The sequence below is a fragment of the Silurus aristotelis genome, assembly GCF_946808225.1.
Source record: "Silurus aristotelis genome assembly, chromosome: 29".
Taxonomy (NCBI): domain Eukaryota; kingdom Metazoa; phylum Chordata; class Actinopteri; order Siluriformes; family Siluridae; genus Silurus; species Silurus aristotelis.
This window is the reverse complement of record NC_139602.1, coordinates 11,508,296-11,536,047: the sequence shown is the minus strand read 5'-3', so window position 1 is coordinate 11,536,047 and position 27,752 is coordinate 11,508,296. Positions and strand designations below refer to the sequence as shown.

At 40.5% G+C, this 27,752-nt stretch overlaps 1 protein-coding gene and 2 long non-coding RNA genes across 42 annotated transcripts; 2 read left to right on the top strand and 1 right to left on the bottom strand.

Moving 5' to 3' along the window:
- Positions 1 to 280: 280 nt before the first annotated feature.
- znf740a (zinc finger protein 740a) lies at positions 281 to 26,334 on the bottom strand. Of its 40 annotated transcripts, XM_083535456.1 has the most exons (18): positions 26,175 to 26,321; positions 24,974 to 25,131; positions 24,627 to 24,803; positions 22,648 to 22,794; positions 21,447 to 21,573; positions 20,879 to 20,962; positions 19,207 to 19,290; positions 17,141 to 17,224; positions 16,549 to 16,632; positions 15,194 to 15,277; positions 14,876 to 14,959; positions 14,441 to 14,524; positions 13,587 to 13,670; positions 11,449 to 11,532; positions 8,840 to 8,923; positions 5,789 to 5,872; positions 4,842 to 4,960; positions 281 to 2,433 (listed from the first exon to the last, which is right to left on the bottom strand). In XM_083535456.1, the coding sequence occupies exons 2-18, from the start codon at positions 25,016 to 25,018 to the stop codon at positions 2,266 to 2,268; spliced, it is 1,707 nt and encodes a 568-aa protein (XP_083391582.1). In that variant the 5' UTR covers positions 25,019 to 25,131; positions 26,175 to 26,321; the 3' UTR covers positions 281 to 2,265. The 40 variants fall into 40 exon arrangements, with proteins under 40 accessions (XP_083391582.1, XP_083391615.1, XP_083391617.1 ...); XM_083535489.1 differs by lacking the exon at positions 5,789 to 5,872; XM_083535491.1 differs by lacking the exon at positions 11,449 to 11,532.
- LOC310722788 lies at positions 10,063 to 11,529 on the top strand. Its single transcript, XR_014532494.1, has 2 exons — positions 10,063 to 10,733; positions 10,850 to 11,529. It is a non-coding gene; the product is annotated as an uncharacterized lncRNA (long non-coding RNA).
- Positions 12,163 to 13,667, top strand: LOC310722787. Its single transcript, XR_014532493.1, has 2 exons — positions 12,163 to 12,257; positions 12,301 to 13,667. It is a non-coding gene; the product is annotated as an uncharacterized lncRNA (long non-coding RNA).
- Positions 26,335 to 27,752: the final 1,418 nt, after the last annotated feature.

The following is a 27,752-nucleotide window of genomic DNA, read 5'->3' as shown; positions in this document are numbered from 1 at the left end:
ACACACACACACTCACATTCTCAATCTCTCTCTCACACACACACACTCACATTCTCAATCTCTCTCACACACACACACACTCACATTCCCAATCTCTCTCACACACACACACACTCACATTCTCAATCTCTCTCTCACACACACACACATTCTCTCTCTCTCTCTCTCTCTCTCTCACACACACGCGCACACACTCTCTCTCACACACACACACACACACACACACACACACGCACACACTCTCTCTCTCTCACACACGCACACACACACTCTCACACAGTTTTCCTTACAGAGGTTTTATTTGAGTGTAATGAATAAAAGCTCGTCTTCTCACTGCACACACAGAGTTGGATCACGAGGTGGCGTCTGGATTCATGTTACATTACAGATCAGCACGTCTTTATTTTCTTTAAAGAAGAGAAAGTAAAGAAGAGAACGATGTGATTGTTTACAGTGAAACTGCAGGACATGCAGGAGAGCAGGACTACAGCTACGACTCGGGCACTCGCTTTCTTCTCTAGCACTTCTACACAGTTCACTAACACACCAGCTGCACAACTCCTGCTTCTCTTTACATCCCGACACGGCGTGAGGAAACCGAGAGACGGCTTTGTCTAAACATCTACACGCTACAGTCAAGATCAGAACAAAAATAACAAAAAAAACGAGTATTTTTTTTTTTTTCTTTTCACTCCAGTGTTTTAAAATTATATTAGAAATAAAAAATATGAATAAAAAATACACAGCATGGCGCTAAAGAACTAAAACTGTCATAGTCCGTTATTATATATATATATATTTTATAATACCAAACATAAATGAAATATAAATCATTGTGTGTGTGTGTGGGTGGGGGGGGGGGGTGTCGTTAATAGGAATGTGCCGATAATCAGTGACACGATACATCACGATATTTAACACAACGTCGTTTTTTGTTTTCTTTCCTCGAGAGGAAGATTCCAGCGTTCAGGCTCTGATTATTTATTTGAAGTACAAATTAATGTTTTAATTAAAAAAAAAAAAAAAAAAAAAAAAAAAAAAAAAAAAAAGATCGGCACATCAGCCTAGATCCGTGGCCGGGTTGCCAGATCTCGTCAGGAAAAGACTGCATGTTATACATCAGTGTGTTAATATTGACTTCCACGTACACGAAACAAGACAAAAACTAAACAAACGTAATTCAAACTGTAATTAAAGCATGGTACAGAGCTGTAAATTTCCCCAAACCGTCAGTCTATTCTGCTTCGCCTTCGCAGAGTCTTTCCATTGTTTTTTTTGTTTGTTTTTTTCCAGTTTGTGAAGAGATGCATCATGGGATGTTGAGTCTTTTTGTGTAGTTACGGCGAGAGCCTTTTTCAGCGTGATGCCCATTAAGTACGAGAGAGAAAGTCATAGTGATGAAGGGACCGTGGTTCACGCTGAGGGACGAGTGTGAAATGTGCATTAAAAAAACAAAAAAAAAAGTTCAGACATGGATGTAGAACCCGGACCGGGGTTTCAACTGGAATGGGCGTCATGGGTGTCACCATGGCAACAGAACAAACAGCACGAGCCCGGTGGGATGAGGGGTTTCTCCAAATATCTCCAAACAAAGTCACATATGTGAAGTCCGTGAGGAGATTCTCAACTTCGTGAACAGATCAACTGAACGTGTTAATGAGCCTTTTATAACCTGGAATAATAAAATAGCCCACTCCCTGGCCCCCAGGATCACTTCATTATCATCAATCAGCAATGAATTTCCAAATGTATGACCCTAAAACTGTTCTACTGAGTCGCACATTAGCACTAACTAATAACGAGCAGAGTGTGTATGAGGAGTGAAGTGTTACAGTACAAAAAAACAAAAACCCTCAATATGGATATTTACACACGGCGCAGATATCAAGTGAGCGTCCACAGCGGAGAGAGGAATACAATCAGGAACACAGGAAAAAAAAAAAAAAAAAAAAAGAAACGCCGGAGACGACTTTTGTCTGCATTACGATTCGTTCGCACCTTTTAAAAAAATCCGTCAAGCGTAAGATTGATGTTCATGATCTCGTAAGCAGAGATCTTTTCTTTTTCCCCCCGGCGACAAAATCATAAAAAAATTATAATAATAAAATAAAAAACCCCAACGCGTTTGATTCTCTCCCTCTCTCGATCAGTAACGTCGGCGTGGTTTTATTTAATTATTTATTTCTTTTCCTCCCGCGGCAGTGCGAGGCGACGGTCAGGGAGCCAGGAAGTGTGTCATTTTCCCCCAAATTTCCGTTCGGAATGTCAGACCGCGAGTCGACTCCAGGTGTTGGGTGGAGCTGGGGGTGGAGCCGGGAGCGGGTCTTGAGAAAAGGGGCGTGGTTCACAGCAGGGTGTGGCCTCCACTTTAGCCACACCCCTTCCCTGGCACAGCCGCCGATGTCTGAGCAGCCGGTCTGTTCTGGAGAAATTCTAGAGAGAGAGAGAGAGAGAGAGAGAGAGAGAGAGAGAGACCAAAGAAGCCATATATAAATATATAATAATTATGGGCATACACTACACATTATAATATCACTGTATAAAGCAGAGATGTGAAGATAAATCACAGTAACACTAATTCTTACCCAAGCAGTTACTCTAGAGATGATACTGCATACCATCCCACTGCTATGAGAACTCGTAACACTGCTACTACCAGCACTCCTAAAGCCACTACTACTATAAATGCTCTAAAAATAACGCTCCTTCAGCTGCTAGTTTGAATGCCATTGATTTTGACTACTAAGAGCATTCCAGTGCTGCTTCACCAGCAATATTCCTATTAGCTGAACTACTGCTACTCACTGTGTTCAATACTACTACCAATAAGAGTGTTTATAATACTGCCTATGCTTCTGCAGGTTTGCTGATATTACTAAAAACTCGAGGGTTAAAGGCCATGTTCAAAAGCACAGCCAAACGTATTGTTAATACTACCACATTTTCAACTTTTACTCAGAAGTGCTGACTACTAAACACACTCTGTAGAGGCCAAGCCATCTGATGCAGCACTCTATACAGTCTATACCGTCAGCAGCAAAGCACCTCCACACCTCATACCTTCTGACACTCATCCGACACTGATGACAGGGAGAATCCTCCACTTGTAAGTCATGCTTTCTTCGCCATAGTCCTGACTCTCTCAGTCTCTTCTGAACAGTGAATGTTAAAATATGTCTCCCACTTTAACTTTGAGAAGCATTGATGTAAATCGGTGGTTTCCGAGGCTGGTAATTATAATAAATGTATCCTCTGCAGCAGAGGTAGCTCTTGGTCTTGTTTTTTTCTGGGACGGTCCTCATAAGAGCCGCCTTCTTCATAGCGTTTGATGGTTTTGGAGACTGCACTTAGGAATACGTTTAAAATTCTGGGGATGTTTCGGATTGATGGAGCTTCATTTCTTAAAATAATAATGAAACCTTTTCCTTAACTGATTGCTTTTAGCCATAATAAGGATTTGCAGTAGCACTAATGGGGATTTGGACATCGTACGCACCCTTTTCTCTGCGCAACACAACTGAAGCTCTAAATCAGTGGTCCCCAACCTTTTTTGCACCACGGACCGAATTAATGTCAGACAATATTTTCACGGAGCGGTCTTTAATGTGTGGTGGATAAATACGACAAGATAAAATGATACGAGCATAAAAACTGGTATTTTCTAAATCTAATAATAAAAGTGAATCCACTGTGGTGGTGTTTGTTCATTTTCTTCGCTTGGGGGTTTAAATTGAGCGGTAATGTATCGTGTTAGCGGTTGGAGCCCCTTTAAGAAGGTAGTGGATGGAGGTAAGACGGGACCGCGGCATCATGACCTGCATCAAGAGTAAGTCTTAGACAGATGTGGAGGAGAGAATCTGGGAATTTTCCAAAATAAAACATCGTTCAGAATCAGATAAATAAAACGGAAATAACCCACACATAATACTAATTGACCCACGGACCGGTGCTGGGGTTCGGGGACCACTGGTGTAAAGCACATTAAGAAGGAAAGAAATGTCACAATCGGTCTCCACAGCAACCCAAAATAATTTCAAACACAGCAAACAAGTATAAGTTACCAAAACTGCAAGTGCATTCAAGACCTAAACCCCATAGAGTAAAAAGGAAGCAGAGGGAAGAAAGGAACCAGCATGTTGGTTTTTCTGCTGAACCTGACCTGATTCTAATCACTGCATTCCTCTCTGATGCGCATCAGATCACATTTCAGCTCAGAAATAAAAAGCTGGCATGGAATTGAAACACTCCTCCCACATGGCTGTTACTGTTGATCCCTCAGGTTCTTTTACATTTTAAATTCATAAACAAATAGAAAACTTTTTATTTACAGAACACAGCTGAAGGTTGTGCAATATTAAAGCCCCACCCACCCAAACCAGCAGTTTATTAAAAAAATAAATAAAAACCTGAATAACTGAAACTGAGTATCAGATTACACAAGAAACCAGCAGTAACAGAGTAAAATCAATAAAATCAATACGTGGGGAAAGAAAGTGCAATAATTAGCAATACACCAATGGCCAAAAGTATGTGGACATCTGACCATAAGATTGTGTGCTTTCTGAACATCCCATTACACATTTAATCTCCACCTGCTGTTATAATAATGTTCCACTAGATTTTGTGGAGATTTGTGTGAGATTGTTAGTAAAGTCAGGTAGGTAAAAAGGTGAGGAGGCCTGGGTGTACAGTAGTGTATGTGTGTGTGAGAATAGTATGGAGAAAGAAATACATGTGTGTGAAAAAGACTCAGGTGTCCCAATACTTTTGGGTGCAGCGTGTGTAAGGTTGTACAATGCGTTACTGCATGACGTGTGTTCAGGTGTGAGGCGGGAGTTCACCTGTTGGCATCGCTCGCACTGATACGGTTTCTCTCCGCTGTGGACGCGCTTGTGTCTCTCCAGGTGATATCTCTGGATGAAGCGCATGTCACACATATCACATGCAAATGGCTTCTCACCTGTATACACAAGCACACACACACACACACACACACACACACACACACACACACACACACACACACACACACACACACACACAGATTTGTTCATCATCAACTCTGGTGCAGTAATTTCAAGAGAAAATATATTTAATCAGTCATAATAAAAAACAATCACAATGACTTTATACAAACTCGAGTTTGTAGTGAAGGCTGATATTAAAGAGAAAGACGTCTCTACGGTTAACATAACGAGCGTAGCGTGGACGATTCAGTGCTCTGGTACGACTCGGGTCTGAAATTTTGCAAAAAGCTTCATAATATAACAAAAAAAAAAAAAGATTTATTCATATATAATTAATCACTGAAAAAAAATCAAGGCATTTATACATTTCTTTAAAGAGTCATTAGTTTAACTAATTACTCAACTTTATTTTATTAAAGTACATTAAAGTATAATTATTGGTTGAACATTTGTATAGAATTTATAATGTTATTTATTTTAATAAGTCAAATCCTAATGCCGAAACATTAAACATTTAAACAAATGTAATAAGACATGTTTTTGTTATGAATTAATAATTTATTAATTAGAAAAAGCCTATAAGCACTTTCGTGTGTCATTTAAAAAAAAATAAAAAATTTTTATATACGGTTTATGATTTTTATGCTGTTGACCTTCATGACACGTTTTATTGTTAATTAACGTGAAGAAAAGAAGCCACGTGCTCTTTGTTAAGATAAAATGGAGAGAGTGGAATTAGTCAGTGTGTCGTTGACGGGGGGAGTTACGGGGGGAGTTACGGGGGGAGTGTTTGTGTTACAGAGAGGGGCAGAAACACATACCCGTGTGAGTGAGGCTGTGTCTCTCCAAGTGGTAACGCTGGAAAAATCTCATGTCACACATTGAGCAAGCGTACGGCTTCACCCCTAAACGCACAGATCACCAAGTCTCAGATACACTCAGCATTGAGAACACACCATACACTGATCACCTGTCAACCTCCACACACACACGCGCGCGCACGCACAGGGAGACAGACAGCAGGCACACATTTACAGACGCACAGTCACACACACACACACACACAAGCACAGACCTGCGCATGCGCTGGCAGGCACACAGACAGACAAGCGCAGGCACACAGACAGACACGCGCAGGCACACAGAGGCACACAGACAGACACGCGCAGGCACACAGAGGCACACAGACAGACACGCGCAGGCACACAGAGGCACACAGACAGACACGCGCAGGCACACAGAGGCACACAGACAGACACGCGCAGGCACACAGAGGCACACAGACAGACACGCGCAGGCACACAGAGGCACACAGACAGACACGCGCAGGCACACAGAGGCACACAGACAGACACGCGCAGGCACACAGACAGACACGCGCAGGCACACAGACAGACACGCGCAGGCACACAGAGGCACACAGACAGACACGCGCAGGCACACAGACAGACACGCGCAGGCACGCAGCCGCGCAGGCACGCAGGCACGCAGCCGCGCAGGCACGCAGGCACGCAGCCGCGCAGGCACGCAGGCACGCAGCCGCGCAGGCACGCAGGCACACAGACAGAGACGCGCAGGCACACAGACAGAGACGCGCAGGCACACAGACAGAGACGCGCAGGCACACAGACAGAGACGCGCAGGCACACAGACAGAGACGCGCAGGCACACAGACAGAGACGCGCAGGCACACAGACAGAGACGCGCAGGCACACAGACAGAGACGCGCAGGCACACAGACAGAGACGCGCAGGCACACAGACAGAGACGCGCAGGCACACAGACGCGCAGGCACACAGACGCGCAGGCACACAGACGCGCAGGCACACAGACGCGCAGGCACACAGACGCGCAGGCACACAGACGCGCAGGCACACAGACGCGCAGGCACACAGACGCGCAGGCACACAGACGCGCAGGCACACAGACGCGCAGGCACACAGACGCGCAGGCACACAGACGCGCAGGCACACAGACGCGCAGGCACACAGACGCGCAGGCACACAGACGCGCAGGCACACAGACGCGCAGGCACACAGACGCGCAGGCACACAGACCCACCCGCTGGTAGGCACACACGCAGATGCGCACGCTGGCAAGCAGGTACACAGAGGGGCGCACAGACAGACAAGCGCAGGTAGACACGCAGACGCGCGCGCTGGCAGGCAGGCAGGCACACAGAGGGGCGCGCAGGCACACAGAGGCGCAGGCGCACACGCACGCTAAAACTAAGTATTTGAAAAGTGAGAGATACATCAGATTTTATCCTCAGCTTAATTTGGTCACTTCTGTCTCTCTGTGATTACAATATTGTGAAATGATACAGAATTCTGATGTGGATCAACTAATGTGGTGGCTGTGAAGCTCAGAACGAAGATAAACTGGAAATCATTCATATTAACTTATTAATGCAGTAAGCGACCTATACATCCTCTACATCATGAACACCCGCTCGTATCACACAGTGTGGAATTTTAACTGTGTGGGTCCAAAAGAAGTTTGGATTAATGAGCAGAAATACATCTTCACAATGGATCACAAGATCAGGAACTCCGAGCTCCTTCCAGAACATTCAGAGAAAACCACCCGATAAAAGAAACTGAGGACGAGTTTGTCTGCACAAAGGTGTAAACAGCTGAAGGATGATTTAGTGCTCATTATTATGACTACTATTAATTATTGGCTTTAAATTTAGTAAAAATAACCTCCACTTGTGTATTTTCTAGTCTGTACCCTGATCATTTCACGCTCCCAGCTGTCTGTGCACTTTACCTTTTATGGAGTTTTGTGGGTTTGTTATATATGCAAATGAATTGTGTTAAACACACACTCTGCACTTCATAGTTAAAAAGAAACTCAGCACTGCTACATTTTTAGCATATACACGTTGACAACTTTTATAGACGTTACCAACTAATGTGTGTGTCTGGACTAATGTATGGTAAACACCCACTTCGTCTAATCAGAATCTGATTACATAGAAATCTACATCCAGCAGCGAGGTCTTAAACTTCACATGCATGTCCTTTTAATAATTTTACTTCACTACATTCTGAACAGCTGTATGATGTAAAAAGCACAGGTGAAGAAAAGTTTCTGATTCTGTGATTCTGAAGTCCTACTGGTAAAAATTCATCTCACACAATAGACGGAAATGCAGGTGTGAACAACGCTGAACTCTGACTAGACACTGATTAGAAGAAAATATCCGTCATCTCAGTTAGCAGCTAGTGTTTTGCTCAGAAAAGCCAGGACTCAAACGAAAAACCCCACGTAGAAAAACTGACGACAAAAATGCACTTGGTGAGAAAAAGTGTTTGGAGTAAGTTCACTTCAAGCAAATGCGACACACGTTTTATTTCAGTGTCCTGGTTTGTGGCCTCATCCTGGGAATGATGTCAGGCAAGAAACCGGTGGGAAAATTTTTTTTAAGGACCAGAAGGAATAAAAAAAGAAAACCTGAAAGTTAATGTTTCTACGAGATAAGCGCAAGTTTATTTTTAGTGTCCCAAACGTGCGCTATCTAACAAACGCACAGCAACCTGACAGCAAAAAACTCAACGCATTACTCATAAAGCGTCGGACACCTAATATACAAACTGTGATATGAGCTAATAATAACAACAAGCGACCAAACCTGAACCAAACAAAAAACAAACAATTTCTTTAAATAGCTTTCTGCAGGATGTCCGAAACTGCAGATAGGGAGGTGTGCAGGAGTGTGAGTCACTCCACCTTTCAGCTACACATCTGTTACAGTGTCGCATTACATAGCAACGAACAACACGCGCGCACACACACACATTACAGATTGGAGCAGATCATAAACTGATTTGAAGGGTTTTGCTTGCGTGTCGATGAGAGGCACATACCAGTGTGAGTGAGGCTGTGTCTCTGCAGGTGGTAACGTTGAAAAAACCTCATGTCGCACATCGAGCAAGCGTACGGCTTCACCCCTGAATACACAGAGCACCCATCATTCACATTTACCCTTCACACCGTTCCTTTCTCAAACACACACACACACACACACACACACACACACACACACACACACACACACACACACACACACACACACACACACACACACACACACACACACACACACACACACACACACACACACACACACACACACACACACACACACACACACAAAACCCGGGCATGTCCTGACAACATATATCCTAACATTATATCCTCCTAATCCTTTTACAATCTCACAGTCATGACCACCGTATTTACCTCTAATCTACTCTATCCACCGTATTTACCTCTAATCTACTCTATCCACCGTATTTACCTCTAATCTACTCTATCCACCGTATTTACCTCTAATCTACTCTATCCACCGTATTTACCTCTAATCTACTCTATCCACCGTATTTACCTCTAATCTACTCTATCCACCGTATTTACCTCAAATCTACTCTATCCACCGTATTTACCTCAAATCTACTCTATCCACCGTATTTACCTCAAATCTACTCTATCCACCGTATTTACCTCTAATCTACTCTATCCACCGTATTTACCTCTAATCTACTCTATCCACCGTATTTACCTCTAATCTACTCTATCCACCGTATTTACCTCTAATCTACTCTATCCACCGTATTTACCTCAAATCTACTCTATCCACCGTATTTACCTCAAATCTACTCTATCCACCGTATTTACCTCAAATCTACTCTATCCACCGTATTTACCTCAAATCTACTCTATCCACCGTATTTACCTCAAATCTACTCTATCCACCGTATTTACCTCAATTCTACTCTATCCACCGTATTTACCTCTAATCTACTCTATCCACCGTATTTACCTCTAATCTACTCTATCCACCGTATTTACCTCTAATCTACTCTATCCACCGTATTTAACTCAAATCTACTCTATCCACTGTATTTACCTCAAATCTACTCTATCCACTGTATTTACCTCAAATCTACTCTATCCACCGTATTTACCTCAAATCTACTCTATCCACTGTATTTACCTCAAATCTACTCTATCCACCGTATTTACCTCAAATCTACTCTATCCACCGTATTTACCTCAAATCTACTCTATCCACCGTATTTACCTCAAATCTACTCTATCCACCGTATTTACCTCAAATCTACTCTATCCACTGTATTTAACTCAAATCTACTCTATCCACTGTATTTACCTCAAATCTACTCTATCCACTGTATTTACCTCAAATCTACTCTATCCACTGTATTTACCTCAAATCTACTCTATCCACCGTATTTAACTCAAATCTACTCTATCCACTGTATTTACCTCAAATCTACTCTATCCACTGTATTTACCTCAAATCTACTCTATCCACTGTATTTACCTCAAATCTACTCTATCCACCGTATTTACCTCTAATCTACTCTATCCACTGTATTTACCTCAAATCTACTCTATCCACCGTATTTAACTCAAATCTACTCTATCCACTGTATTTACCTCAAATCTACTCTATCCACTGTATTTACCTCAAATCTACTCTATCCACTGTATTTACCTCAAATCTACTCTATCCACTGTATTTACCTCAAATCTACTCTATCCACTGTATTTACCTCAAATCTACTCTATCCACCGTATTTACCTCAAATCTACTCTATCCACTGTATTTAACTCAAATCTACTCTATCCACTGTATTTACCTCAATTATACTCTATCCACTGTATTTAACTCAAATCTACTCTATCCACTGTATTTAACTCAAATCTACTCTATCCACTGTATTTAACTCAAATATAGTCTATCCACTGTATTTAACTCAAATATACTGGATAAAGTAGTTTATAGTTAAATACACTGGATAAAGTGGATTAAACTCTAATCTACTCTACCCAGTGTATTTAACTCTAAACAGTGTTCGCTATTTAAATAAGGTAGGTTTTGTCCACATGAAGCTCCTGAACCATGTACACCTACAAAAATAAGTTCTACTTTGTAATCTCAAATATTTCGTTCAATATTATATATATAAAAAAAAAAGAAAAAAAAAAAGAAACTAAACATTTTCCTGATCCAGACGAGGTTCTGGGTAGTCAACAACATCGTAATGATGTAACATTTTTATAATTCCATTTTTATTGTAAACATTTTTTTGTCGTGTACTGCAATTATATTTTTTTACTTCCAAATGTTTTAATCCTTTTATTCTTATGTTACAGAACAATAGTCACTGCATGTCATAGAATGAATGGTTATAAATGTTGCAAAGTTTTATTAAGATGAAAGAAAAAGAGAGTCAATTTAAATAAATATTTAGAAACAGAAAACAGCTAAAATAGTTCTAAAACATCATGGAGTGCTGAAAGAACATTTTCTACATGCTTTGTTTATGGATGAATTTTGGTATTTCACCGCAGCAATGTGGATCTGTAGTAGCTACAAACTCGAGTTTGTTGTTGTAAGAGTTGAAATATTCATTGTGTGCAGGTGGCTATAATGAGAGACGAAACCTACCCGTATGGGTCAGGCTGTGTCTCTGCAGGTGGTAGCGTTGGAAAAAACGCATGTCACACATGTTACAAGCATAGGGCTTCACCCCTAAGTGCAAAAAACAACAAAAAAACAAAAATGTATTAGCCAGATCAGTAACCGGGCAAACTCACACTCCCTACCATATATTTACTAAAGTAGCTCAAATGATCGTCAGATACAAATCACAAGTCATAAATCTAAAAAGGATTTTAGCACATATGGTTTTATTCTGTAATAAATTTGATCTTTTAGGCATGTGCCAATTTAATCGTTATAGGAGACGGATATTAGCCTAAATGTCAACCGAAATGTTGTAATTGGACCGGACTGTCCTGTGAAGGTTCTGATCATGGAAGGGGTTCTTCAGTGCTATGTGATGCGTCTGCTATGTGAGAAGTGGTTAAGGTTTTGGACTTCGGATTGGAAAATTGAGTTTAAATCCCAGCACCACCAGGCTGCCACAGGTGGGCCCTTGAGCAAGGCCCTTAGCCCTGAACTGCTCAGTAGTATAAATGATTAATGTAAGCTGGTGTGGATAAGGGCATCTGCCAAGTGCCATAATTGTAAATATAATTGGTAATGTTAGATTTTGTGGTTTTAATGACAATTTTACGATAAGCAGCCACGTCGCAACTTTCGTTGTGTTATAGGAATTTTATTCAATTCAATTGTTTATTTGTGTTGCGCTTTTAATAATGAACATGGTCTCAGAGCAGCTTTACACAGATAATGTGGTGTTAAAAATAAAGATGTTCTTTATAAGTGTAAGTTTGTAACTAATCAACAAGTCGGTGGCGACTGTGGTGAAGGAAAAACTCCCTGAGATGGAATAAGGAAGAAACATTGAGAGGAACCAGACTCAAGAGGGAACCTCATCCTCATCTGGGTTCCACCGAATGTCCATTTATTACGGATAAACGATGTTGAGGTGCAGTGATGATCGAATGCAATTAAATAAATCTAACTGAGGAAACATTTGGAAAACAAAAGGCTATTTTAATTTGAATTCACTTTCAGGGCATCTTCATTCAAATTTGTGTGTTACTGAAAATTACTTGCTGCGGAAATCTTCTAAAAATTATAATAAAATAAATAAAATCGGCACATGCCTAAGTACAATCATTCGGCAGTAAAGGAATTACTGATTTTATTTACTCCTGAACTGTTGCCTGTAAAGGAGATTGTCCCTCCAGCCAAGGGAACGAACGCTACTAAAACTAAACATCTGCACATCATCATCATCATCAAATGACTTCAAATGATAAAATACTTCAAGAGTATCGAGTTGGATGAAGCATGCTGATGTTTAACACTGTTGCCAACTTGAATCATAACCAAAAGGTATATCCTTTTATCTTTAAGACCAAATACTTCACTCAGGAAAATGTTCAAGGGATTAATACCAACTATTACTCTGAGTATAGCACTGGTACGACTAATAAATATATACACACACCTGATACAAAGCAAAACAGCATGAGTAATAAGTATGCTTGGCTATAAAGAAACGATAGCATAGAATGTGTTATACCACAAGTAGACCACAGTGTAGTATTGCTGTATCTGGAGTACAGGAGAAGCACTGCATGTTTTATCACACATGTATAACGAGTATCAATGTAGTAAATACAGCAAACACTAATTATGGAACTAGTTTATGTTCAAATATCAAGTATACAAATATAATAAATACATAAGAACAGTAAAATTAGACGGTGATAGCAGATAGAAGTTACTGTAAACATGTAGCCTAATTATCTGACTATAAAACCAACTGCATAAAAGACTATTCATTCCATAAATGTACAAATATTTATATATTAGATGTTTAGAAAAAGTACAAAATGAAAACACTTGTAGTACAAGATATAATATTACACTATAACACTAGTCTGAGTGTAGTAAGCGAAGTATAAACATACCAGTGCACCACATATACAACGTTTAAATATATTCAATAAAACAGAGGCTATCGACAAAAGTAATAGTGTGTGTAAACAAACTTTTTTTTTTTTTTTTCAATCAATTGTGAAAGTTACAGAAGTTGGCAACAGTGCTCAGGTCGTGTGCGTGTGCGTGTGCTTTATTTGTATAGTGGGTTGAGGTAGAAAGACACATACCCGTGTGAGTGAGGCTGTGTCTCTGCAGATGGTAACGGTGGAAAAAACGCATGTCACACATGGAACAAGCGTAAGGCTTCACCCCTAAATGCACAGAGCAAATTATTAGTCATGTGCATTTACTACGTCGAGAGGAAAAAAAAAAAAAACACGGCAAAATATCATTTACAACAGTGTTTATTATACAGATTCATAATGATCCGAGTTTAAACTTATTTCCTGACAAATTTAAACAACTTTCAAACCCACAGTAAATTTGGAACTACAGAAATTTGATTGCAAACTTTTAACTTGTTCTTCCAAAATTTCGGGGCATTATAATGCGATTTTATCTGAGTTAATAATGTTGTCGCTATGGTACAATTGCGCAATTAAACATTTTAATCTTGCGAAAAATTGAGAAAAGAAAAAATATATAATTTATTCTTTGGAAATTTATCAGTAAATTAATTGTACAAAATTTTGTTAAGTTTTATAATTGAAAGTATTTAAATTATTTAGCAATTGTATAAATTATAGCTAATGATAACCATATGTTTTGTTTGTTTAGCTGCTAAAGTAAAAGGAGGTAAACTAAACTAATGCAGCTATAATTACACATAATACCCTTCCGAATGTGCGTGTGTGCGTTAGAACAATATTAGTAAGTATTTTGCATATATATAAATATATACGTTTTAAACTACAAATTCCTCGCTCTGGTGCAAAATCCCATATATACACACACACATTAATCAATATTATTTTAAGAATCTGTGACTGTTCCTGAGTCTCCATTACTTTTCGATCAATATGATATTTTTGGAGAAGGTCATGTGCCATGGGGTGATTGAGTATAAAGAGACGAGACATACCCGTATGGGTGATGCTGTGTCTCTGGAGATGGTAGCGTTGAAAAAACCTCATATCACACATGGTGCAAGCAAATGGCTTCACCCCTAAACGTAGAGCGCTAATATTAGAATATGCGGTCTCGATATTCACTAAGAATGTAACTTCTATCTAAGCCTGAAAAATGTAGCTTTACAAACGTTCTTTCTCTCATCACTAACTAGGAACGAGACATGCATGTTTTAAATACGCAAACATGATAACAGTGCCGTTACAAACTCTGGGCTGCGTGTACATAACTTAGCAAACATCATGAGCAAACTGAAATCGAGAAAACGGGGAAAAAAAAAAAATCAACATTTTACACAACAAAAATGCAGCTATAAAAATGGGCATGGTTATACATCTGGTTTTGGTTTAATACGCCATGTGTTTTGGCATAGGAAAGTGACACGTACCCGTGTGGGTGAGGGTGTGTCGCTGAAGGTGACAACGCTGAAAAAACCTCATATGGCACATGGAGCAAGCATATGGCTTCACCCCTAAATAGAGTATCACTGCATTAGCATGGATTTATTACGGCCTTAAAGTTTACGGCCTTAAAGAACTCATGAGAATGTTTGTCCAACTGGGGTGGCACCAGTTTTCCAGCATGAAATGAGACTGGATTACATTTTTAATTACTGAATGCATGCATTAAATTGGTCCCATGTTAAGGTCTGGGGAATTTTGTTAAAATATTTCAGCAAAGCGGTCATGTTTACAAAGACACATACCCGTATGGGTTAGGCTGTGTCTCTGCAGGTGGTAACGCTGAAAAAACTTCATGTCACACATGGAACAAGCGTAGGGCTTCACCCCTAAACATACAGAGCACCGTTATGGAAAGATTGGGCAGGTACAGTACAGAACGTTTTTAAACACTCGGCTCTGCGACACATTTTTAATTAACCGCATTCAAATTCGAGTTTGTTTCAGCCAAAATATTTGATGGTGTCAAACAAATTGTGACAAATTAAACTGAGACTTGAATGCATTGTTGCCAACTCTGTTAAAATCAAAACCAAGCATTTTAATGTGAGGAAACAGATGTACAATGTTCAACACTGCTGGTCAACTTTCAACCTATAAACACTTGTGAATTTCTTGCGTAGAGGCCTGGAAGTTTATTCATTTATTTTCAGGAAAAGATTACTGTAATTTTCGGACTATTAAACGCACCCTTATATAAGCCGCACCCACTGAATTTGACAAAGATGTTTATTTTGAAGATAAATAAGCCGCACCTGTCTATAAGCCGCACCTGTCTATAAGCCGCACCTGTCTACACTGAATCTAATGAACTTTACACAGGCTTTAATGAAAGACAGTGTCTGTTACACGGCTTGTATCTAAACTGTAGCCTACCAAGAAAGTCATTGTTCACTGTCTTCCTCCTTCCTTTTACAACTATTTCTCTCAAGAGTTTATCTTTTGGCATCGTCGTGCGTTTAAAAATCACCATCGGTGAAGCTTTTCTCCCGATGCTGTGCAGCTCAGAACACAGGTGAAGTGTGTTTTCATGCCCGGTTGTTTTCAGCGTGACGAATGATTCACATTTCCTGTAGACAGTCCGAGTGAGCGGCAGGTCAAACCTCAGAGGAACATCATCCATATTTATGATGTGGTGCGGCCCGATTCAGTGGGAGCGCATCTGATTTAATATAAAGAGTTTCATTGGTGCACCTGAACCCGTTCAGCAATTTCATTGGTCTAATGTTATGGGGTTCAGTTTTTTGGCTTGAAGTTTGTGAAAGCGGGAAAAACCCAGGAGAAATCCATAAATTAGCCGCTTCGTTGTTTAAGCTGCTTCATTGTCAAAGCGTGGGAAAAAAAGTAGCAGCTTATAGTCCGGAAAATACGGTAATTTTTACATTTAAACCTTTATTTGAACAAATCTAAAAGACTTTATAGATTTTCTAATGTGGCACTTGATAAACAATCCTGCTAAATCCTGGATATGGTCAAATTCTGAGGTGGGAAAATTATCTTAACAGTTCTGCTAAGGGAAAAAGTTGGCAACAGTGCTAATCTGCACATAAGCGTAGCCAGGTGTAAAAGGGCAAATTTGTAAGAAGAGCCGACACCATACCCGTATGGGTTAGGCTGTGTCTCTGCAGGTGGTAACGCTGAAAAAACTTCATGTCACACATGGAACAAGCGTAGGGCTTCACCCCTAAACATACAGAGCACCGTGATGTTAAAATGCTGCAGTTACAGTACAGTACGTTTTTAACAATTTTCCGAACAAACGATTTTCAAGTCCACCTCCATACTCGAGTTTGTTTAAGCCAAAACGTTTAACGGTGTGATGCACCGAACTGTGACAAATGAAGCTAAAACTTGAATGCATTGTTGCCAACTCTGTTAACTCAAAGATCAAGCGTGTCATTTTCCACCGTGAGAAATGTACATTTCAGACTGGAGTTCAGCACTGCTTGACAACTTTCAACCTATAAAAGTTTGATTAACTTCAAAGCTAACACCTGATTGAAACTTGAAATCGTGAAGACCTCAAGAGTTCTCATTGTATTTTTTAAAACCCATTAAGACCCAGTCATGGTCAGCTACTGAGGCAGGGATAAACATTTTTTAAAAGGGGTAAAAGTTGGCAACAGTGCTAAACTGCACATTCGTGTAGCCAGGTGTAACAGGGCAAATTTGTAAGGAGAGACGACCCATACCCGTATGAGTGAGGCTGTGTCTCTGCAGGTGGTAGCGTTGGAAAAAACGCCTGTCACACATGGAGCAAGCGTAGGGCTTCACCCCTAAACGCACAGAGCAAAGGATTAGCTCCCAGTCGGGATCAAAACACATTTTAATCCCATTTTATCCTAAACATATGCATTTTGCTAGTTTCTACAACTACAGGGTTCCAGATCAGTTTTACAACCACCAAGATCAAACGGCATGCTTTTTGGCAGTGCTTTACACAAGAGCAGAACAGAGGAGGAGGAGATATCCACAATATCCGCAACATTTCTGTGTGAACAGCTAATTTTCTTTAAGCACCTGTAACCACTTGGTCTCCACCCACTTGACCCTTTACCATATTAAAATACCAATTATAACATTCCTTTACCGTACCCAAACCCCGCCCACACGTCCCTTTACCGTACCCAAACCCCGCCCACACGTCCCTTTACCGTACCCAAACCCCCCACAAGTCTGTTTACCGTACCCAACCCCCCCCCCCCACACACACACAAAACCCTTTACCGTACCCAACCCCCACACACAACCATTACCGTACCCAACCCCCACCCCCACACAACCCCTTTACCACACCCAACCCCCCCGCACGACCCTTTACCCTAACCCGACCCCCCGCACGACCCTTTACCCTACCCCGACCCTTTACCGTACCTCAAGCCTTTACCATATCCCAACCCCCCACATCCCTTTACCGTACCCTGACCCCAGCTGACCCTGGACAATATCCAATCCCCAATACTAAAATCCTACCTGATCCTACAAGATACCTTTCCCAAGTCCCACTTAAAGCCTATTTTATACCCAAATATTACTGGACACTATAAACATCTTGACGCTGCACAATGACCAAGTCCCATCTAATCCTTTACCATACCAATAATCCCACTTATCCTTTGCCCTATTATATACCTTAATCAAACCTGATTCAATACCATATCCAAGTCCACCGTGACCCTCTTACCTTACTAAGTCCCACTAGACACTACACCCTACCCAAATGCCACTTGACTATACACCATAGCCAAATCCTTTTAGTAAAATCTCACTAAATATGACTTAGACCAAAAGGTTCCCCCGCATTTGCATTACATGTACCAAAATATCTTTATCTATTGTCTGCAATTTAGAATACAACATACCAAGTAAGCTTCTTAAAAAAAATGTTATTAAATGTCCATAATCAGGACTTCAAAGCAGTAGAGGAGTGTTAGCCCTGTCGCCTAAAGGTCGCAAGAATGAATTCAGATAACGCTACAGTCATTTGTGGCCTACTAATTACAGTGACATGCACAGGGAGGTGGGCTGATAGGGCTTTGCTCTATAGAATAAATAAGGGAGAAAACAGGACAAAAAAAAGAACTAAATTAAACCAAATTCTCCTCGACATGCAGTAACAGAAATAATTGCTAGAATTTATAAAAGTTCCCCTTTAGCATTCAGGCATGTGGCATTTTTTCACTAATTAAAAGTTACCTCCTTGTTTAGAAACGACAAGGAAGGACAACATGTGCCAGGGTTTTGCTTTACCCCCTCCCCCTTTATTGCATTAGCACTTTGCTGCAGTTACTGTCAGCTATTTACATTTGCTCTAAAATGTGTTTCACACAAAATATTGACGAGCTCATAAATATTGTGGATACTCTGCAGAATACTGGTGCAGAAACACATGATATTTGCAGACAATGTGGTCGCAGGCACGAGCCGTGCTTCCTGAATAACAGCAGCCATCATTTTGTTTATGGTGGAGAAAGAGATTTAGTAGGAATCACAAAATACAGACAAGTGATTGGTTTCCAATAAAAGCAGAAGCCATGCTGATGAACATCTAGCATGCGAAACAGACGATGAAAAAGGCACAGCGCAGGGAGTTATGCACTGCAATAAGCAGAAAGAAAGCGAGGAAAAATGTATGGAAAAAAGCTTACTGGCCGATCAACGGTTACAAATTAAATGAATAACAAGATGTAAAGTGCTTCGATGCAGACAACTGGAACAGTAAAACACGGCGGGTGGTTAAGATAAGAGGGGTCATTACCCGTATGTATGAGGCTGTGTCTCTGAAGGTGGTAACGTTGGAAAAAACGCATGTCGCACATGGTGCATGCATACGGTTTCACCCCTGAATGCACAGAGCAAGATATACATTATACACCCTTATAACATCTAATTCTTACTGGCTTTATTATTACAAGGAACAGCTAAGAAACCATCACTCATAGACTTCACTTGTTCCTCATGTATCTGTTTCCAAATCAATCTGCAGAAGGTACTCCTTAATAAAGTACTTTCTATTTATTAAAATATTATTCTTCAAATCAATTGCAAGTAATCAGACCCTTTATATGAGTATTAAACCCCTTTTGATTACAGCCTCAGTTCTCTAGATGCTACAAGCTTCTAAAACATCAGATGTGCTCTTCTTTAATGAATGACCTTCTTGAATGAGACCTGTTTGGTTTTATGGGGAGCGGTGCAGAAATGCATTTATAGTATTGTTCCAAAATCATACCTGCTTTGTTCTCGGTCATTGCAGAGTTATGAAGCAATCCTTCAACCCAAACAAGTTTTTTTCTTTTCTAATGCTGCCACCACCATGTGAACATTAAACATCAACAATGGACTCTAAAGTCCTTAATAGTGATGTGCTGCACAGATGGTCACCTTGCTAGCAGGTTCTTCCTTCTCCATCACAGAGAAACCAGAATGTGTTCACCTTCTATTTGCTCGTTTTGGCTACAGATTCCAGAATGTTCTCTGTGCATAAAAGCTGTAATGTTCTCCCAGGCCATCAAATGAGAGACATCATGATCCTGTCTCTGTGGTCTCCTGGTAATTTGTTAGACGTGTCAGAGCTTTTGAGAGACAGAGGTGTTTCCAGATCATCACATCTCAAGAAGGTTCAATGCAAACTCAAACTGCTGACTTTTGAGTCTCAAAGAAATAAAGATCTGAATATTAGAATAAACTTTTATTTCCAATATAAACTGAAAACTGAGTTCTGCTTGTGTCATTACAGGGTTTAAATTGGACTTTTATTTTACAATCGTTTTATATTCATTTGTGTCATAATGTCTTAAAAGCAACTGTCAGTATTCAGATTAAATTTGAATAAGATCGTGTGTATTAAGTGACGTGTATTTAGCACAACTTCACAGCACGCGTTTATTCATTCTTGGACAGTGATTTGGAATTTATTTTAGTTTTTGTTGGTTCAAACTGAAGGCTTATTTACTGGCTGAATCTGAATATTTAAATGAGTGCATTTAACTAGCTAATTTTTTAATAACTATGATAAAATGTCTAACTTTGTAATTTTCATGAAAGCTCAGTGCACTATAAAAGTTATACTACTGCAGAAAGTCTACATTTTGTCATTTTCTGGTGGGGAAGAAGGGAAAAAAAAAAAAAACGAGAAAAGGAAACTTGAAGAGAATATTTTGAACTGCTTTAAACATCTACAAGGTGCATTGTAAAAATCAGAAAGTAGATTTTTTTCTCTTTCATATCTGAGGTGTCTAAATTACAATATTGGACCAAAAAGAGAGAAAAAAAAAAACAACCCTGCACAAAGCGTCATTTCTCAGAAAGATTCACTAAATTTCTGATCTTATGCAGTGCATTAAACATCAACATTTTCTGTTTCTACACATTTTATATTCTTAGATATTATAAGAAAGAAAAACAACGTAACGAGGGATTTCTCGTACCGGTGTGAGTGAGACTGTGTCTCTCCAAGTGGTAACGCTGAATAAACCTCATGTCACATATAGCACAAGCAAATGGCTTCTCCCCTGAGGAGGTGAAGAGGAAAGAGAGAGAGAGAGAGAGAGAGAGAGAGAGAGAGAGAGAGAGAGAGAGAGAGAGAGAGAGAGAGAGAGAGAGAGAGAGAGAGAGAGGGAGGGGGAGGGAGAGAAATTTATAAAATATTCAATGAAAAAGAAAGTATATGTTTCTTAGAAGTTAACATCAGCACATTTTTTATTAAAAACCTGAATATACTGAAAAAAAAATGTAAACATTTGAAAAAAGGAAAAAATAAAATCAAAATTGTTTAAAAATGGTCAAAAACAATTAGTTAAAACATAAAAAACTGATTGATTAAACTGCATTTATTGTATTTTAACCAAAGGCTTTTAAACAATAAAAAATTATAATAATAATAAAAAAAATATATATATATATATTTGAAATTATGTTATTTTTCCCAAATTTAAAAGTTAAGTAATAAATGTAAATAATAATAAACGTTATTACTGAAGTGAATTCGAGTCGTACCGGTGTGAATGAGAATGTGACGTTTCAGATGATACCCGCTTCGGAAGGCGCCGTAGCAGTGATCACAGATAAAGTTCTTCTGCACTTTGGAAAGAGGACAATTCCCGTTCTCGTCCACCACAACACCCTGGAAGACAAAAAACATAAAAAATGTAGATCATCAAACACACTGAAGGTCATCTGGAGGGTTGTGTCCAAGATGTTCCGAGAAGGTCAAAAGATGTTCAGCTGAGACACATCACTTTTATAGTCATTACTGTATTCCTAATGGTCATAAACAGGAACTGCAACAAGTGCTGGCAGAGGACCACTGGGGCATTAATCACACTGCCACCAGCACACTTTTCAGTGAAGGTAGAAAATATAAAAAGGGTTGCCAGATTGTGCTATTCTACATTTAATGCACTTCTACTGTAAATAATACTGGATAGATAGAGCTGCAGGAGTAATGTTTTTACTTTACATGCTGAGAAAAAGAGAAACATTCTTTTCATTTCTGATTCCCAAATGTTTGGGTTAGTTTCAGGTCTTGTATGTGGCCTAGAGATGCAGTTGCACTGGACATTTCATTATGGAACATTGCCGTGTCCCAGCAATCTGTAGTCACGACTGAAACTCTCTTACAGTGTTAAAGTCATGAAAAAGCAGTACAGAAAACACATACTCAAGATCATATCTTTAAATAGTTTTAATTCATGATAGAAAAAGTATCATTTTTTGAACAAACACACTGTTCTGTCTTAAAGTAAACCATTAAATCTTCTTGTCCTTCTCATTGTCTTTTCTGCTGAGAAACGCCCACACCCTTCCCCCACACCAAAACTCACCACCTCCTCCCTCCCTGCCTCGGGTCTGTGTCTCTCTCTCTCTCTCACACACACACACACACACACACACACACACACACACACACACACACACACACACACACACACACACACACACACACACACACACACACACACACCATGCACCAAGCCAGCACACACACTGCATGCAAACACACACAAAATAGATTAAAAATAACTCAGATGTTATACAACTGCACTGTATTTTAAACACAAACTTACACTAAGGAGGTGTGTGTGTGTGTGTGTGTGTGTGTGTGTGTGTGTGTGTGTGTTGGGAATGCACGAAATGAATTCACAACCACCACCCCCACCCACCCCCCACCACACACACACACACACTCAGCACTGACCTTCCCTCCTTTCCCCTCCTGCTCTCGGACTTTACAGGGCGTTCCCGACTTCCTGTTCTTCTTCTTCAAATGCATGTCCTCATTCGGTCTCATTTCCTTCTCGTCCAGCATGCGAGGGGCATGAAAGTCTCCTTCTTTACGGACAAGCTGTGCGCGCACACACACAGATTAAAAATGCATTTCTGAAATCCATAAAGCAACCCTCACTAATCAAATACGACTCAGAACCTCATCCTTTATAAAGTAAATGAATCACTTTGTTAAATTGAACCTATCAATTCAGTTCTGTTCAGTAGTTAAGGGTAACGTTCAGCAAGTCATTTTTAATGTTTAGTGCTTATCATTAGTGTGCAGCAGTCACTGGAAACCTTTAGGAGTCACTGGAAATGTTCAACAGTCACTGAAAATATTTAGCAGTCAACGAAACCGGCTAGGAATCATCTAACGTTAAGCAACCAGTGGAATTAGTTAGGAGTTAACATTCAGGACTCACTGGTTATGTTCAGCAGCAACCGGAACAGTTCAGGAGTCACTGGTTATGTTCAGCAGCGACCGGAACGGTTCAGGAGTCACTGGTTATGTTCCGCAGTGACCGGAACAGTTCAGGAGTCACTGGTTATGTTCAGCAGCGACCGGAACGGTTCAGGAGTCACTGGTTATGTTCCGCAGCGACCAGAACGGTTCAGGAGTCACTGGTTATGTTCCGCAGTGACCGGAACGGTTCAGGAGTCACTGGTTATGTTCCGCAGTGACCGGAACGGTTCAGGAGTCACTGGTTATGTTCCGCAGTGACCGGAACGGTTCAGGAGTCACTGGTTATGTTCAGCAGTGACCGGAACAATTCAGGAGTCACTGGTTATGTTCAGCAGTGACCGGAACGGTTCAGGAGTCACTGGTTATGTTCAGCAGTGACCGGAACGGTTCAGGAGTCACTGGTTATGTTCATCAGTGACTGGACGAGTTTAGGAGTCACTGATTATGTTCAGCAGTGACTGGAACAGTTCAGGAGTCACTGGTTGTGTTCAGCAGTGACTGGACGAGTTTAGGAGTCACTGATTATGTTCAGCAGTGACTGGAACAGTTCAGGAGTCACTGGTTGTGTTCAGCAGTGACTGGACGAGTTTAGGAGTCACTGATTATGTTCAGCAGTGACTGGAACAGTTCAGGAGTCACTGATTATGTTCAGCAGTGACTGGACGAGTTTAGGAGTCACTGATTATGTTCAGCAGTGACTGGAACAGTTCAGGAGTCACTGGTTGTGTTCAGCAGTGACTGGACGAGTTTAGGAGTCACTGATTATGTTTAGCAGTGACTGGAACAGTTCAGGAGTCACTGGTTGTGTTCAGCAGTGACTGGACGAGTTTAGGAGTCACTGATTATGTTCAGCAGTGACTGGAACAGTTCAGGAATCACTGGTTGTGTTCAGCAGTGACTGGACGAGTTTAGGAGTCACTGATTATGTTCAGCAGTGACTGGAACAGTTCAGGAGTCACTGGTTGTGTTCAGTAGTGACAGGAACCGTTCAGGAGTGATCAGTAGTTTTTGGTTATGTTAAGCAGTCACGATTAACATTCAGGAGTCGTCTGGAACGTCCAGTAGTCATCTTTAGCATTCTCAGGTCCCCACTAAGGTTCGATAGTTACTATTGCTCAGCAATCATCATGTAGTTCAGTGAAAACCGGTAACGTTAAGAAAATGTCAATAACATTCACTATTCAGCACTTCCTTCACTGCTTTTCCTCCCAGTAGAGTTTTAGATGGATAGTATTTTTACTGTGTCCTAATGAACTAGAATAATCAGAATGTATTTACTGATTCCAGCACTCTGAAAGTGTGTATAAGGGAGTGTCTGCCACATTCCATACACACTCAGTTTACAGTTCAGTAGTCAGGTTTAGTATCTACAGGCAGAATTCAGTAGTTAGTGGTACTGTCTCTCTGCCTTGATCGGTGTAGTGTGTTATGTGTAATAATCTAACCAGTGGAGGGCAGGTCATGGCCGCTGTTAAGCCCATGTGCCCTTGTGGGTCCCTCTGAGTGGAACCTGGAACAGGGGGTGGGGCCAGCGATGTCATCATCTTCTTTGGAGCAGAAATGGTGCTGGCCTGCATCAGAGCCATGCTGGAGAGGACGGCTTCACATCCGAGCAGCCCCGCCTTCTCACACACACACACACACACACGTATGTACATTATTATGAGGATTATTACAGTACAATCATCAACAGTGAAAAATGTCCACATACACACAGGGACGGGAAAAAGAAAGCAATGAAGAATGGACAAAGAAAAGAAATCTCATGGGTTTGGACCATGCACAGACTGACCCATTTCATATGGTCACGGACCGAGGTGGTTGGTATGTGTGACATCACTGAAGAAGACAAGGACAAGGGGGAGGGGCCAGGAGCTGTCACTCAGGATGATGCACTAGACAATAGGACACACCCACTGCTATCATCTGGCACCAATTTTTCGTCCTGTCCTAGAGATATCACAGAGACAGACAGACAGATAGAGAACAGAAAGATGAAAGGATGAACGTCAAATCTTACCCAGAAACACACCTCTCATGTGAGGATGTAGCTAGCTGGTTAGCTATCTGCTTCTAAACTAGCAAAGATCTAGCTCGCTATTACTCGGGAATTGTTGCAATTTCTTTTTCAATCATGTTAACATCACGATTTGTGTTTATTTGTTCCAATGTTGTTGTTTTTTTTTTATAATTAATGATCTCTGTTAGCAATTAATAAAAATGCACCAACATCTAAAAATGTATTACACACAATAAAAGGCCATTAATAACAGTGTGTGCATGCCGCGATAACCGCTGTTTATATTTACAGACGCACTGCTGCGCAAATCGATAAAATATCTCGTTACGGTATTGCGATGTGAAGTCTTCGATACAACCGCAGATCCGCGGTGTCACGTGACGCCTTTACGCCTCTGGCATTTAAAGATGAAAGTTTTTACTAATTGTGTTTTTTTTTTTTTTTTATTACGTTACATTGATTTGTTATTCGAAAGAAATACGCGAGGAGGATTTTATTAGCCGAAAAAGATTAGCAAATCAAATGATTAAAATCAAGATGATGTGCTAATCTCTCCCATTTTCTGCTAATGTAAGTAAGTTGTGGTTCGGAATGACCTGAAACGGTTAGCTGACAGGATGGATACAACAATTTAAGAGAAAAAAAAATAGGAATCGATTATGAAATAAAATGTGTAACAAATATTTAAGAATAAAGATGTAAGGAAGAACCCAGCTCGCTTTCTGATGCTAATCCGTGCTAACGGATGCGTATGCAGATACTGAGGTAAAGCAGGCCAGAGCTAGCTTAGCATACAAGATTAGCTTGTGTGCTAAGTACCGTTAGCGCTCCACTCCCTACCGACACCCCGATAGAAAAAAAAAAATACACAATAAAAACCGTTCAGAATGTAGATTTATTAACACGCTGACACTTCGGACACACGGGGGATGTTTATATTCACACCGAAATGCAGCGTGTTGTGTTTGATTACCTTTAAATCGCTTTCGCGTTTCCGTCTGAGGAGAAAAAAAAAGAACCGCCTCCTAATCGCAGCGTCCACATCAGCCAGCGCGAGCTACAGTTTACAAACACAGGAAACAGCACCGGAAGTGCTCGCCGAGAACGCGCGCCCGACACAAACCCGGAAGTGCTCCCCGAGAACGCGCAATAGTGTAATCACGGTTTTTTTTTAATAATAAACTTAGTTACAATAATAAACCTTTCACTAATACTATTTCATTTCAATATAAAGCACATGTCACAGAATGACTTCTTTTCTCATATTTATACCTGTTAGAGCCAAGAAACCTTCCACCAACTGAATCATACATCGATCACGCTCTCAAAAAATGCGTAGCCAATGATATTAAATAAACATATAAAGCAGCCACCGATGAGATATGATACGAATCTGCCCTTTCACGCTGCAGTGCGATCTGATTCAGATTTGATTCAGCACAATGCGATTCAATGCAATAGACAAAATCTGATGACGTGCAATATAATAGGTAACAGATAATACGCTTTTATTTCTTTGGTTCAGACTCACAGCAAATTATCAACTTACTTAAGCACCTTCTGACTTCATCTCATGGTCCCTTTCACAAACACGGCTTTGTAGTGCAAAGAAAAAAGGATGAAATAAACCCAGACGCTCTTTTCCTGTTGTGTGTGCAGGAAGTTACAGCTCTACCTCTGCCATGTTAATCTGTATTCTATGTGACTCTCAGGACACGCCTCCGTCTCCGTAGTGTTGTGATACTTCATGTTCACGTAGCAGCAGCGGTGCTTAGAGAAATCGAGAAATCAATCTAGATATCGGTCATTTTCTGAATAAAAAGTACAGCACAGTTACTGATGATTATATATAGATATATAATAGTTTTTACCAAAGCAAAAATGTAAAAAAAATTATGCATTGTGATACAAAAGGTGATCTGTTTAGCCACCTCTTGCTTTGATGAAGCTTTGCACTCTCTTAGTATTCCCTCAGTCCGCTTTATCAGGTCATCACCTGGAATGGTTTTAAGAAGTTCCCAGAGGTGTTCAGTGTTTGTTGGGTGCTTTTCCTTCACTCTTCCATCCATCTCCTCCCAAAACATCTCAACTGATTTAGGTAGGCTGATTGTAGAGGCCAGATCATCTGATGCAGCTCTCCATCACACTGCTTCTTCAACTAATTGATCTTCCATAAAATGGAGGTATGTTTGAAGTCATTGTCCTGTTGGAAAACATATGATGGTCCCACTAAGTGCAACCCCTATAGGATGTGCATGTCGTTGCAAAATGTTGTAATTGCCATGCTGGTTAAGTGTGTCCTCAATTTTAACTAAACCACCAACAGGGTCACCAGCAAAGCACCTTCACACCATCACACCTCCTCCTGCAGTTGGTGGTTTCAGAGGCTGTTTATTCTAATAAACGTATCCTTTGCAGCAGAGGTAGCTCTTGATCTTTTTTCCTGGGATGAACCGGGACAGTCTTTATCATAGATTCATCGGATTGACTGACCTTCATTCTTACAGTAATAAAGGGCCGTCTAATCTCATAACCTATGTACAGTCGTTGT

What these genes read in the sequence shown, in the direction of transcription:
- znf740a (XM_083535456.1), bottom strand. Translation starts at nt 25,018, where the DNA reads ATGTCACACATACCAACCACCTCGGTCCGTGACCATATGAAATGG. An exon ending in AGGAGGGGAAAGGAGGGAAG is followed by an intron (nt 21,574 to 22,647) that starts GTCAGTGCTGAG and finishes TTTGTCTTCCAG; the next exon opens with GGTGTTGTGGTGGACGAGAA. An exon ending in ACACAGCCTGACCCATACGG is followed by an intron (nt 8,924 to 11,448) that starts GTAGGTTTCGTC and finishes CTGTGTATTCAG; the next exon opens with GGGTGAAGCCGTACGCTTGC.